Consider the following 14,725-nt stretch of genomic DNA (forward strand, 5'->3'; position numbering starts at 1 on the left):
CACACCTGCTCCTCCTTACTACATCTCCCCGCGTCCCTGTGCCGATCGTGGATGTGGGCGGGCGGTGAATTTGAGGCGGGGAGGAGGTGCGGTGTAGAGAGCGTGGATGTGGTCGGGCAGGTCTGGCAGCGGCGAGCGTGAGGTGTGTGGAGCCGTGAACAGGGCCAACTGATCGGAAGCCGATTAATCGATTATTGAAAAAGTTGACAACTTTTTCAATCGATTATAATCGATTATGTTGATTAGTTGTTGCAGCCCTAGTGAAAAGTACTGAGCCCTTATCAGGGCAATATATAGAATTTGTCATGTAGCTGCCAAGGAGGGAGTGAAGGAGAAAACTGTTGAGTGTCACTTGAATTGGCTAGGGCTACTGACATCACATACAAGATGGTGGTGCTCAGCAGCAGTATCGGAGCTTTTGGATGGCTACACAAGGGAGGTAAATAACTTGCATGAAATATGTTAAATGCACATGTAATCTTATGGGAAGATTTGTTCTTAAAATGGCCTGGTGACAGGATCCCTTTAAAGACTCTCTTGTATGTCCCAATAAAGTGCACTGGAAACCACCCGCTGGGTGAAAAAGGGACCATCTCACTTTGCCCCCCCCCACCCTATCAGAGATAACCAGTCTAACCAACCAATAGCAAAGGATTGACAAGCGTGCATTTTCCTTGCTGTGGTGATATCAGCCTGCATGCCGTTCAGCATGTAAGGGGTACTCTGGGAGTGGTTTCCCTAAAAAATGGGGGTCCCCTTTACAAGAGTACTGGTGATCACTTTTGATAGGGGTCCATCCCTCCCAATGTATCGCTGGCCAATGCTTAATGCTCTCTATCAGTGCAAACAGTCCACCGCTCCAATTCTCAGGCTACTTCAATCATTAATCACCACGGGTGCAGATAATATAGACACGCCTCATCCTCCAACATGTGCATTCTTCTCAAAAGACAAGCCAGACTTCTATGGATCTTCATGAATTAAACCGGCTTTTATAAATTTCCCAAATTCATACTGTGAAACAACTTCCCATGTGTATAATACCTCTCGCGCGTTTCACTGATCTGGCTTAGTCATAGAAACGCGTGAGAGGTTATATATACATGGGATGTTGTTTCACAGTATGTATTTGTTAAATGAATAAAAGTCGTTTTAATTTGTAATGTTCCCTATGTTTTGACATAGGAGTTTCCACCTTTCTTGATCCAGATGCAACATTTAGTTTTAGCACTAATATTGTTTAGGATTACCTCTGCTCTTATTGGCTGTATTTTCACTGCTATTTTGTCAGGTTTGTAATAGCATCTTTTTTTATTTGTTTGCAACAATTTGCTACATCTTTAACATCCATACTTTCATTACTGGCACATATTTATACTTATAATATCCTGTCAAAAGTCCATTGAAGTGCTATGATATTGGCTTTTTAAACAATTTTAGCAAAATTAATAGCATTGGTCACTTTAAATGAATGATTGTTTGGATTTTACATTATAATGCTATATTAAAAGTTCTATTACTTATGCTGTGTTTATTTTATTATTATTATTATTATGTTCAGACCAAATGCAATTGTGTCATTTTAAATGATATAATTTGAAAGAGCTCAGTTCTAATGCATTATCTTTTAGTAAGTAGTTAGTTAAATTATACTGTGCTGTTGTGTCAGAAAATAAGTAATAATCTATTATAACTCACATCTTGATCACTTTAAATAATTATTGTCTTCCTCATCCAACTTATCCTATGTGTAGAACCACATTACAGGTAGAATCAATTAAATCTTTGTTAATAAATGTATCCTACTCTTGGGTACAGTACAAGAGGGTAAGATTTTTGTAGGTTTTTAAACACGAATGATGTCCCCAACCCGACATGAATGTGAAAACAATGTTTGCATTAATGACAGATTTCAGGAGAGTTTGAAAATAATGTGATGCATTTTTAAAAACTTGTGGTCATATGAACATTTAGTCATATAAAGCAATCTTTTGTTGTCAGGTGGGAAATGTCCAAAAGCATGTCCTGACCACTGTTGGGGGCCAAAAGAAAATCAGTGCCAAAGATGTAAGTAGATTTTTTTTTCAAAGTAATATGTATTTGTTAATTTATATGAAAGTGTTACAAATAACAGCTAAGTAGGAGAGGTTAATTTGACATGATTTGTGATTGGACATAAGCTGAATTTATGCAACTAGATACAATATACAAATTGAGTCCTTAATTATGTGTATGAGCATAGACTTGTTTCATTCCCCCACTTCATGTGGACAAATAAACTAGAGGTGCACCGAAATTAACATTTCAAAACCGAAATAGAAAAAAATGTCAGGCCGAAACCAAAACCGAAAAGGTTTTTTTATTTTAACTTTTTCACATTTTCAAAAATATTTTATTTTCATTAATTTTTTATATTGTTATTTATTCATTTTTTTTTTATATTTTTATTTTTTACTTTACTTTTAGGTGCTTCAGGGAAATATTAGGCTCTTGATATTTCCCTACTAAAAAAAGAAAAAGAGATTGAGGACACAGAGTCCTCAATCTCTTTTTCTGCAGCCCCTGTTATAAATGAACAGGAATCCCCTATGAGTGTTCCTGTTCATTCATAACATGAAAATATAGTTTACTATAACCCCAATCATGAATGAACAGGAGGTGATGTAGATCACTCCCATTCATTCATATTTGAGGCTATAGTAACTATACTATGTCTTAAATTATTTACAAACACTTAGCGATCACTGATCGCTGAGTGTTTGTACCTTGCTCTACTTCCTGACATGCTGTCACAGGAGGCTGAGCGAGTGTAGCTCAACCTGCTGTGATAGCGCTGGCTGTCTCCACCCACGCTGCTCTCCTCTGATCTGTGACAGGAGACTGAGCGGTGCGGGGAGGAGAGACTTCGGCCGCTCACAGCGCTCTCCTCCCGCAGCGCTCAGCCGCCTGTAAACGAGCAGCGCCAAGCGGGGAGCAGAGAAATGGATGCATCGCTGTATCGGCCAGAAAATGGCACTGTCGGCATTATGCCAAAGTGCCATTTTCTGGCCGATATGTTTCGGTGGCCGATATATCGGTGCATCCCTAAAATAAACGTTTTCATTCCATCATAATTTTAGTTTTAACTTTAAAGAAGTAGATGGTCAAATGTATCTTATATTACACCATTGCAGTTTATATTGCACATTAAATGTTGAAGTTGATTTTTCTGTCTGTGGCTCTTGCTGCATACTGTACAAACAGCACCTGTTGGATGTTTTGTCTTTTTTTTCTTAGAGAATGCAAACTGTACAGCTAATATCCAATTAGGATAGGGAAAAATCTAGTAAGACTTTGGTGCAAGAAGCAAGAAAATAGCTGAAACAGCATCCCAAATCAATCAGGATCGCCCAGGCACTTTCACGGCACGCAGCATCTTTAATTAAAATCTGTGTATTGTGCTAATAACTTTGCATGTTCATAAGTCTCCCGTATTGATTTAATTTGTCCACCAGGCCGGCACTCGCAGGAGCAGTGTAATGCCTGGACACGGTGTAAAATTAACAGAAACATTTCGGCGAAAATGGGGTTGATTCCCCCAGGCTCATTGATGCCGAACTGTGATTTTCATTGTAGCACTGTTGTCTACGTTTTAAAACTTGCTGTGGGGCATCTCAAGGCTAATTATTATTCTGGATGGGTTATACGTGCTATGTCTGCCATTTCTGTTTAGGTGACATTAACATTAGGAGGCTATTTAACTGGCACGTAAAAATAGTTGGACACACACACACACACACACACATATATATATATATATATATATATATATATACACATATATATCCACAAAGGTTCAGAGGGCTTAGGCATAAAAGGCAAGATCTAATGGGGGGAGGTGACATACCGCGGTTCTTCCTAGGCACTAGAGAAGACAAAATATCTATAAGGGTGAGGGAGAGCTTTATAGAGTTAGAGATATTAATTAGTCACAGACAGAAGTCCAGTGATCGGTTCCTTTTATTGCTAATGATCCTATTTTCTCAGAGAAGGATCCAACCTTTCATCAAGATATTAAACATTATAGAGGCAAGACCACAAAGCTGGGAAATAATGAAGTTTATCATTCCACTGGAGACAGCCAAGGCCAAATTAATAGATTGTGATAACATTGGCACATCTGGATGATGATGTTCTTTTGTGCAAGATCCACCTTCTGTGTAATTTTTCATGGCCCCTGAACTGTGAAGAAACCTCAGCATTCCCTACATGCAATTACACCTATAGTTCGCTAAATTTAGGTTCAAATGTCCAGAGACTGCCAAAAGAGGAGAGCAAAATAAGGAAACGATCTAATAATTTGTGCATTTTGAGGCTTGTTGCTGCCTTCTTTAACCCTTCTGCCCTAGCTTCTGGCCAGTGCCACAGGAGAGACACTATGTAGATTGCATGTGGCCCTCTTCATCTTTATTATCTCTAATATTCAGCCTTGTTTATATGACTTACTTTAGATCCACATAAATTAGTATTAAAATACCTTTATTAACCCTAGGGAAGATATGCTTTGATGGTGTTATAATTAGCTTTCTCTTATAAATGATATTTTCTTTTATTGAAAGTTTATTTATGATGAACATGGAGTAGAGGTCCTTTGAAAAGATGGGAGTTCTTCTATATGACCTGTCTAATTCAGTTTCCTATTCTAGGCCAGAACACTGGGAAGAGGATCTTTAGGTGGATAGGAATTCTCACATTCTCACAGAACTGGCTATTGCATTTGTTCTGCAGAGATTGTCTTGCTACAGCAGTCTTTATAAATTAGAGTATTAAGGTTGCTAGGGGTTCCTTGAGCAGTATCAGAGTGATCTGCTGCCTGGCTGTATCAGCATAGTTTTGATGATAACTATGCAGGCACTTTTCTTGAAAGCTTCAGCAGCATGGTATTAGTGCAGCCATTCCTCTAACAAGTAACCACTGAGATCAATGATTCCAGTAAGGGGAGCATTCTTTCCACTGACCAATGTATTAAAACACATTCTCCCTGACCATCAATGTTAGGGGACTCCTCTTCCACTGACGAACAATGTAAGAGGGCAAAACGCTGATGGCTGGCCAACAAATGTAAGAGATAATTTATCAGCTGACTACCAGTGAAAAGGGATACTACAATTTTCACAAACTGCTTTTCATTTCTGGCCATCATTATTAATTTCATGAGTGTTACTAAAAATAATATTGTCATGTATAGCAGTGCGGTGCCAAAACAATTATCCATGATGGATGTCACATAGGCTAAGTATGCCACTATTCATTTGTTACATCTTATTGATCACACAACTTATTGATCACTAGGAGTTTAAGATAAAAAACTTTTTTAGCAGGGGTTCCCTGGGACCTACAAATTTGTCCAATGACTTCAATAGGCTAGAAAGCCTAAATAATATAATACCTAAGTCAGAGTTTTGTTTTCAAAGCACAAATTCAATTACCAGTTGAGGATAATGCCTAAGTCAGAGTTTCATTTTGCCACTGGGGGAATTTTGCCTCTCCCTTGCCCTTCCCTAGTTAGATCACACTTTCAGCATACAGAGTGGTCTTTCCCAGTGAGATCCCACCCATAACACACAAACTGGCCTTTCCACAGTGGGAGCCTAACTCCAACATATACACATTGCTCTTTCCCGTTTCCCTTCTCCACACTCAGTTTCCAGTTTCTCCTACAGAGGCTCCTCAGTCTGCAGTCACACACTACCACCACACAAATTGCATATTGAATGTTGTCCATGTCCTCCCCAAACATATTGCACACTAAGCCCAGACACACAGTCTAGAGCAATGATGGCGAACCTTGGCACTCCAGCTGTTTTGGAACTACAAGTCCCATGAGGCATTGCAAGGCTCTGACAGCCACAGACATAACTCCCAGAGGCAGATGCATGTTGGGATATGTAGTTTTGGCACAGGTGGAGTGCCAAGGTTCGCCACCACTGGTCTAGAGGTTCAACAATCATATATTTTCCCTGTATCCTGCCCCCCGCACGCACACACATTACTCTCTAGTATCCATACCAAGAGTAAGATGGCCCTCCAGCACATAGAACTCAAGCCATTTGTTCACCAGCAGAGTATGTGCATTAACCCTTCAGTGACTAACCAGCAGTATGTGTTCATGAACCCCTCAGTGATCACCCTTCACAGAATGCTTGTTAACCCCCCAGTCACCTATCTCCAGCTTAAAAACATTAACCCCTTCTTGACCTGTCTGCAGTGTATGTGATCTCCTTCAAGAGCATGTACATAAATCCCTCAGTAAGAAATATTTAGTGTGTGTGCGGTAACTGCAGTATCCTGTCCCCATGATATAAGGATTAACCAATTCATCAGCCCATGTGTGTTATCTCCTCAGCACTGACAATAAATTTACCCGCGATACTCAGCACATAATGTATGTGCTTAAACCTACTCTTCTGCCTAAGTACTTACCCCTCAGTGCCCAGTCACCGGCATGTGTTAGCCCTCAGCAGCTAGTCCCTAGCACATGTGTATTTACCCTTCCATATCCAGTGCATGTGTGTTAACCCCTCAGCACTTAGTCTCTAGTGCAATAATCTCTCACATTTATTCAGTGCACCTCACCAAATATCCCTCTAATCTCCACTAACTCTGGTGTAGTTGAAATCTCAGCTCCACTTCTCATTCCCACGTTCCCAGCAACACCTCAGCTGTTCCTGGACTCCATTACATAGTCCATGCTAATGTCTGCTTTTCAAACTTGATTGTCCCCAGTTCCATTAATACATTTCTCCTGTTTCATTCTTGGTCCTCCCAACCATCTTCACAGTTTGTGGACCACTGCTGTATCAGCAGATGCGCAGACCATAGGAGATCAAAATGTGAGTGAACTGATTGTTGTCATACCCTCCCAACTGATGGTTGTCATACCCTCCCACTCCACCTCCCACTTGTAACCATACACTCTGCACTCTTCTACTGCACATAATGTTCCCTGTCATATCCTCCACACTAATCTCCTGTACATACTGCCCACCGTCATACCATCCACACTCCTCTCCTACACATACCACCCGCTATCATAGCCTCAGTACTTCTCTCCTGCACATACTGTCTACTGTCATACCCGCTGTATGCCTCCCCTGCACATACTGACCTCTGTCACACCCTTATCTTTGGCAAATACTGACCGCTGTCATACTTCTGCACTCCTCTGCTGCACATACTGTCTGCTGTCAGTTTATTTACATAATTTTTCAGCATATATTGTGCTCTAAGACACTTTTTTAGCATTGTTTGTTATATCCTCAACCGTTCCCATTCTGGAACAGGAACACTTTTGCTAGTGTTGACAAAGTCCGTGCTAGATGAAGATGCAATCTGTAAACTTCCCTCTAGGAAAATGAAGTGAAATGGTCACTACCAGCCTGTAAATGGCTAACACAACTGCCAAAGGACTGAAGCACACTTCCCATTACTAGACACAGAAAAAATCTAGACGTCAGTTTTTTCCTGGTGCAGAGAGGATAACATGGAACGGTTCACCCAGTTTTAGGTGACTCATCACAATGTGTTTTATTTGTTAATGAAGTATGTGTAGCAGACACAAAGAGGTTGATTTAGCTAAGGCCTGGTTCACACCTGGGCGTTTTACAGCGCGTTCCTACACTCTGTAAAACGCTCAACATGTGAAAACCAATGATTGCCTATGGGCATGGTTCCTACCTGGGCGTTTTACAGCGCGTAGGAACGCGCTGCAAAACGCCCTACGCCCAAAGAAGTACAGGATCTTCTTTGGGGCATATTTGCCGCTTGTATCCATTGGGATACAGCCAGGTAGCCCTCGGAAATGCGCGTTTGTCGCGCGTTTTTTACCGCAAATTGCGGTAGAAACGCGCATATTTGATACGCCTAGGTGTGAACCCAGCCTAAGAAATAGAGGTTGTTCAGTTAGCATAGTAACAGGGCTATTCACAAAAGGGAGAAGACAGGAGAAGTGAACAATCTATGCCAAAATAGCTGATTTGGAAAACTTCTCCAATTCAGCTCAGCTATGTTGTCCTGATTGTCCACTTCTCCGGCCTTCTCCAAACTCTTCATCCTTTTGTGAATAACCCTGTAAATGTTTACTTGGGAAAGTGTCTGTTAGTGGATGCTATGAGCCTGTGAATATTATTTAAAAACAGCATTTTTGTACATTACTGGTTGATTGCACTAAACAAAGCTTTATGTTAATTGCAATACACCCTTTGCAAAGTAAACATTCACTTTACTAAGTGAATCAACCCCAGCACATGCATGAGTACCTGGAATAAAAGTGCTGTATTTCTACTTGTTTTATTTTGTGCCATTGTCAAATTCTTCAAATCAGTAAATCAGTTATTAATATGGATACTTTAAAGCATAAGAAAGAAGAGAGTGCACAGACATTGTATAAAACCAGCAGTATGTTTATGATATTGAAAACAACATTACACACACACACAAATGCATAACAGGGAAGTAGTGCTTTAGGCCTTGTACACACCAAATGCAGACCAGATCTGCATGAGTTTCTGCACACGCAGTGCAATGTGTTATACTGCATTTTTTGCCACGCTTTTGATGCCGTTTTTGTTTTTTTACGATTAAAATGGTCTTTCAGTGCGTACCAGGGCGTTTGCATGCATTTTTGATGCGTTTGCATGCGTTCCATAGCGTTTCAGAGCAGGTACAATAGGGCTTGCTGCAGTTTTTTTACATGCACTGGAACTGAACGCTGCCGTGTGAACTAGAGCCCAAAATACTATTGGAATACATTGGACGCAGTTTTGATCCGGTCTGTAACAGATCTGCTCTGCTCCCGGAACGCCACAGTGTCCAACAACTGATAACCTCTACATCGTGGTGCTAACGGCAGCAGAGATAAATAAAATGGTGTGGCTAACTGGAAGCCTTGGCTGGAACAGCAGTATTCACTCTATTGGGACTGATTCCAATTCTACATCCGTTACAATACTGTGAATTTTGGGCCACTGTTATTTTACTGTAAAACATTTACTGTAAAACATTGTAGTAATTATTAAGATGAACAGCGAAAGATCAGTTCTGATTGGTGGTTATGGGTTACTACACTTTGCACATTACTCTTTGCTTTATTAAATAAGCCCGAGGTCATACATCTGGATTGGCATGTTTGAAAGTGGTAAAACTGCACTGTAATGAATTCTGTCATTCTCTCCCCTAGTGACGAAGATTGTGTGCGCTGAACAGTGTGATGGCCGCTGCTATGGACCTTACGTTAGTAATTGCTGTCACCGGGAATGTGCTGGAGGCTGCTCTGGACCTAAAGACACTGACTGTTTTGTATGTTGCCTGTCATTTCACTTTCTACCCTCCGCAATTCTTCTCAACCTTGATTTAATATTCCGATTCCTACTGATTCTCCATCCTCATGCATTTTGTCTCCAAACAAAGCTGTTCATTTAGCCCTTTCATATATTTCTCCCATTGCAACTTGTATTACCCATCAGCCTTCATTAGCTCTGGCAGATTTTATAAGTTTTACAAATAAGAAATTGAACGTATCTATGTGCTAATGCATATGATTTATGGCTTTCGCAAGAACACTTTGCAGATTTAAAAATTACCATTTTGCTTTGCTTCCAAATCCCCACCACCTGCTTCATAAAACATTTTTAACATCCATCAAAAAGAAGTTTTTTCATGTTTGGTTAGATAAATCTGTAACATAAAAGAAACATAACCGTATATTTCCCAGTGTTAAAAATCATTGTAATGTGGTAGCTGCTGAATTCAATGGTAACATACAGGAAGCCATGAAACAGATTGATTTGAAAGTGTAGCTGTGTGAAACTTGTCCATAGTACCCAATGCATGGACAGATCAGACTTGCAGTACCTAAGCAGAATAGCTCTAATTTTGTCTAGGCTGTGATATAGTCTGTGGCAGTGACGTGCGGTACCTTCGCTTCTTGGTGAGGCATTCCCGCCCCTGCCTCCAGCATAAAGCGCTACTTTAAAGTCCTAATGAAGAAATTAAAAAAATAATCCTACTCTCTTCAGATTTTGTTACCTTGAAACAGAATCCTTTCTTCAAGTTTTGGCATAAAATCTGAAACGTTCCTGTACCTGACCTTTATTTAACAACTCTTCTGAGCAGTCCCAATTAGAAAACTCAATATTACTTTGCAGTCAGTACTGTCTTGACCCCATTTACTTTCTTTTGTCAAGTTGGAAGAATACATTTTCTTTAACTTACAGACATGCTTTACAAGTCAAATTATATTTCTTACATTCTAGAAACATTGTAAAAGTTGCAGATCTGTGGTTGATAGTGGGGGTACACCACATTACATTCCAGTTTAGTATAGTCAGATGAGTGAAAGATTAATTTTAACTGGCTGTTTTAGGCCTGATTCACACCTGGGCGTTTTACAGCGCGTTCCTACGCGCTGTTAAACGCTGAACATGTGAAAACCAATGATTGCCTATTGGCATGGTTCCCACCTGGGCGTTTTACAGCGCGTAGGAACGCGCTGCAAAACGCCCAAAGAAGTACATGAGCGTCTTTGGGGCGTCTTCGCCGCGTGTATCCATTAGGATACAGCCGGATAGCCTTCGGAAGCGGTTCTTTTACCGCAAATGTGCATATTCCGTACGCATAGGTGTGAACCCAGCCTTAGAGTTACCATTGAAATTGCTCTTTGTCTCACTCAGCTTGTGCACATGCTTTCCATTCGGGTTGATTTACTAAAGGAGTGGAGACTGTTCACTTAGCAAAGTAAATGTTCACATTGGGGGACATTAATAACGAAAAGTGGATATCATTATCCATGTCCCGCTCTATTCTGCAATGTTAGCCTTCACCGTGACCTGCATTTTACTGCCCATTCATAAACTGCAGGCTATGGCCTGGAGCCTGCAGTATCCTACAGAGTTCTGTCACCTAATGAAGGAGAATTAATGTGACTGAAGTATAGGCCAGCCACTTGAGTTTGACAGGTTATGTGACCAGGGCTCTTCTTTTCATTTGCTCTTCTATTTAGAAAATAACACTTTGCTGGGTTTGGAGTCCTGAAGCCAGGGAAGCACTGAGCACAATTGTAAAGAACATTGCTTTGCTTTATACATTTCCAGGAAATATTTTTAAGCAACAGCATGACCATAGTTAGACCACAGTGCTGCTTTAAAAATGTCCCCCAGTGTTTTGTACGTTAGCCAACAGTGTGTTCACTTTGAATACCCAATCTTCTTGGAGCGGCCACTGGGGGTGCCCTTCTAAAGTCCATCCCATTCTGCTGTTTAGCCCGGACAGAGTGGCGTCTAGCAACTATAGCTTTTTTCAGAATGGCCTTGTAGGACCTACAGGTATGCAATGGGAAAAGGGAGAGCTTTTTTTAACATCTGAACAGTGCTTTGTGCTGGGGATGATGAAAAGTATGTGGGATTGTTTTGGAAAATGTGCTGAAAGGATAATTAACCCTGTAAGTGAACAGTCTCTACTCTTTTGGCAAATTAACCCTATTGTATGAAAATCTAAAATCTATCTTCATAAATGAAAAAAAAACAAAACAAAAAGAACTGTCCCTCCATAATTTAAAACCGATCCTCCTTAATATCACCATTTGACATTCTATGCATTACAACACTTTATTGACTACCCATTCTCATATTCACTATGCCTCCAGATTATCATTGCTTGGAAAATCTGAAACAGTCTGAAAACACACAAGGGTGAGGTATCTTCAGACAAGATGTGCTATGATTATTTTATACACAGAGGCTTAGAGATGTTCTGACAAAGCTCATGATCATACAGTGACAGGAAAAACCCTAAATTGTTGTGTTAGCCAGTTCAGAATTTTTGATCGGACAGTAAGGGAACACATGCCAGTGTGTTATTGATATTGTTTTTCACCATCCCCTAAACAAGGTAACATCCTTCACTTGATATTTGCATTCCCTATCTATATGTTTTATTCCTGTCCACTATTTAAAAAAAAGCTAAATGTCAAAGAAAAAAAAAACAATAACAGGAGCAAAGTTTTACAGAATTCTATACATTAACCTAACAAAGGCTCTTTCATGGAGGGTGGGAGGGTGACGTCCCCCAGGAGACATCAGACCTACTTTCCCTCTTGTAGAAATGATAACCTCCCCCTGTGCAGATTCAATAGAAATGAATGTCAGCCCTGCTCCCTAATTGGTAGTTTCAATTCCCAGCTGGATTTTAAACGGGTGGTGTAGGAGAGCAGCGGGCCAACCCTCCGAAGTACAGATCATTAGGGTGTTCAGCGGAAATATAGGCAGCATCGGCTATTAACTGCTGTCACCAGCACTACTCCTCAGCCTGCTGCTGTCAACTACTGTCATCAAAATATTTATTTTTGCTTGCTGCTTTTTTATAAAGAGAATAAATAGAACTTTTTAGAACATTTTCTATAAATGACATTTGGCAGCAGAATAGCCTCCCTTCTCATTTCAATGCAAAGACTTTGTGTTCCTTCTGTCAACCAAACCCGGGGGTGGCTGGACTGGATCTTAAGTTTGCTGGGGACACAGACACGCTGGGGAATTGATAGGCGCTGTGTTTGTTACAGCAAGGGAAATTAACTAGTGGACTTTTTTTTTTTTATTGTGAAAGTATTGAGCACATTTCCCAAATCATCTTGATGTCTGAAACAGTAAACAATTAACATTCTCGACCTGTTCTCTCTTTTCAGGCCTGTCTGAAATTTAATGACAGTGGATCTTGTGTCACCCAGTGTCCACAGCCCAATATATATAATCCAACTGCCTTTCAACTGGAGCAAAATCCTAAGGCTAAGTACACCTATGGAGCTTTCTGTGTCAACAAATGCCCACGTAAGTTTATTTAAATCTTGTTATGGGACAAGTGCCTTTGTAATCAAGGATGTTTCTTGAACATATTACACAATGGGGTCTATTCACAAAGCTGCCGAAGGATCTATCCGTAGCTTCGGCCGATCCTTCGGCTAGCTTCGGCCCCAGGACCCCTTCGGTTCTACTGAAAGCCAAAGCTGGCCGAGCGGCCGTCCATTTGCCGGCCGACAGCCTGCTTCTGACGGCTGGGCGGACACTCATTGAATATTCACTGCAGGTGAATCTTCCTAGTGTGTGGTTAAATTACAGTGAATGATTAACCACCTGTGAATGTTTGGTGAATGGCACATTAATTGCTTTATAAATATGCCCCTAAGAGCTTTAAAGCACCACGGAATGCCATACGGTGGATGCAAAAGCAATCAACATTTTGCAGTCAATAAAAGTTATATAAAAACATGAGATTCTTATATAGTGTTGTACCAGTGTAACTTTTTTAAGTCAAAAGTAGAATATATGTTTCAGTTTTGGAAACCACATTTTTTAAATAAAGTAGGAGTTTTGGAGAAGGTTGAAATGTACAAATAATTTCATAAAGGGATGTAAAATATTACAATGAAAGAGTAGAAAAGCTGGCAATGTTTTTTTTTCTACAGGTGGGCTACTTAGTAAAAGTGGCCCTGTGGTGACAGGGACACTTTAAAGGTCACTTAATTAACATGTTCCAATATTTAATGCATACACGCAATAGGTTGGACTTGATGGACTTATGTCTTTATTCAACCTCAAATACTATGTAACTATGTAACTATATACAAGGCCAGTATTAAGATTTGCCAAGTGTACTTTTAAACCCAACAACTGCATGATGGACATAAATAGATATATATAAATTTTCTATATGACACATTTCATTTTAGATTTAGAGCTCTCATGGGCAGGGCCCTCCTTGCCATCTTCTCTTGATTTGTATTGTAACAGTAATGTCCTCCTTATATTGTAAATCCTGTATTATAAAAAATAATAATAATTTGACATCTGTTTAGGAAGTGGCTCTTCACAGTAAGGGTGGTAAAGCCATGTAATACTGTACTGCATAAGGTAGTGATGGCAGAAACAAAAAGATGAAAAGGGAATCAACGATTTGCAGCTATGCATATCCCAATGTATAATTTCTAAAGGCTAACATGGCATTTCTTCTATTGGGGGATTTTTTTAATGTCCCTGAGGATCAAGAAGCATGATTCTTTCTCCTACGTGGCAGACTTAACAACAGTTGTATAGACGGGCTTGTTTTGCCTTCCTTTGGACCAAAGGAGTTAGGAAAGGTTGCAGGAGTTATAACTGATTGAACCTTTGGGTTGAGTCTTTTTCAGCCTTTAAAATGAACAACTAAGCCAACTCTGCCAGCCAGTCCATGGTGAACCACAATCCTAAAGCAATTAGGCAATGCTAATATGTTCATTTAAAAACAATTGATTTGGGCTGTGTTTGTGTTACAAGCAGTCTTGTATTTCATATCCTTTATGTATATGAGCTGGCAGAGATGTGACAGAAGAATTTGTTCTTCCACATTTACAATACACTGCATGGAAATATGGTGCATTTTGACCAAATATTTAAACACTAATGTTTCACATTTCTAGATAACTTTGTTGTGGATGACAGTTCATGTGTGAGGGCATGTCCAAGTAACAAGATGGAAGTGGAAGAAAATGGAATCAAAATGTGTAAGCCTTGTGCTGGAATCTGTCCGAAAGGTAATGATGATCATCTCTTCAGATAGAATTTGATACTTCATGTTTATAGTTGAGATGTTTCTAATGCAAGCGTCAAGTGCTTCTGTAACACCAGAGTACAAATTACCATGTGTTTTGTAGTTTTTTACT

The 14,725-nt window shown here is 40.1% G+C and overlaps 1 protein-coding gene across 1 annotated transcript in view; it reads left to right on the plus strand.

Annotated features, from left to right (window-relative positions):
• Nucleotides 1-14,725, plus strand: part of LOC108797054 (receptor tyrosine-protein kinase erbB-4-like) — a gene marked incomplete at both ends in the record, with an annotated part of 259,684 nt that overhangs the window by 200,763 nt on the left and 44,196 nt on the right. The window contains 4 exons of the mRNA XM_018568620.1: nt 2,002-2,067; nt 9,218-9,336; nt 12,716-12,857; nt 14,483-14,596. Coding sequence (XP_018424122.1) covers nt 2,002-2,067; nt 9,218-9,336; nt 12,716-12,857; nt 14,483-14,596 — 441 coding nt within the window. The remainder of the gene's footprint in view (nt 1-2,001; nt 2,068-9,217; nt 9,337-12,715; nt 12,858-14,482; nt 14,597-14,725) is intronic.

The sequence above is a fragment of the Nanorana parkeri genome, unplaced genomic scaffold (assembly GCF_000935625.1).
Source record: "Nanorana parkeri isolate BGI_ZX_2015 unplaced genomic scaffold, ASM93562v1 scaffold1218, whole genome shotgun sequence".
NCBI classification, from domain to species: Eukaryota; Metazoa; Chordata; class Amphibia; order Anura; family Dicroglossidae; genus Nanorana; species Nanorana parkeri.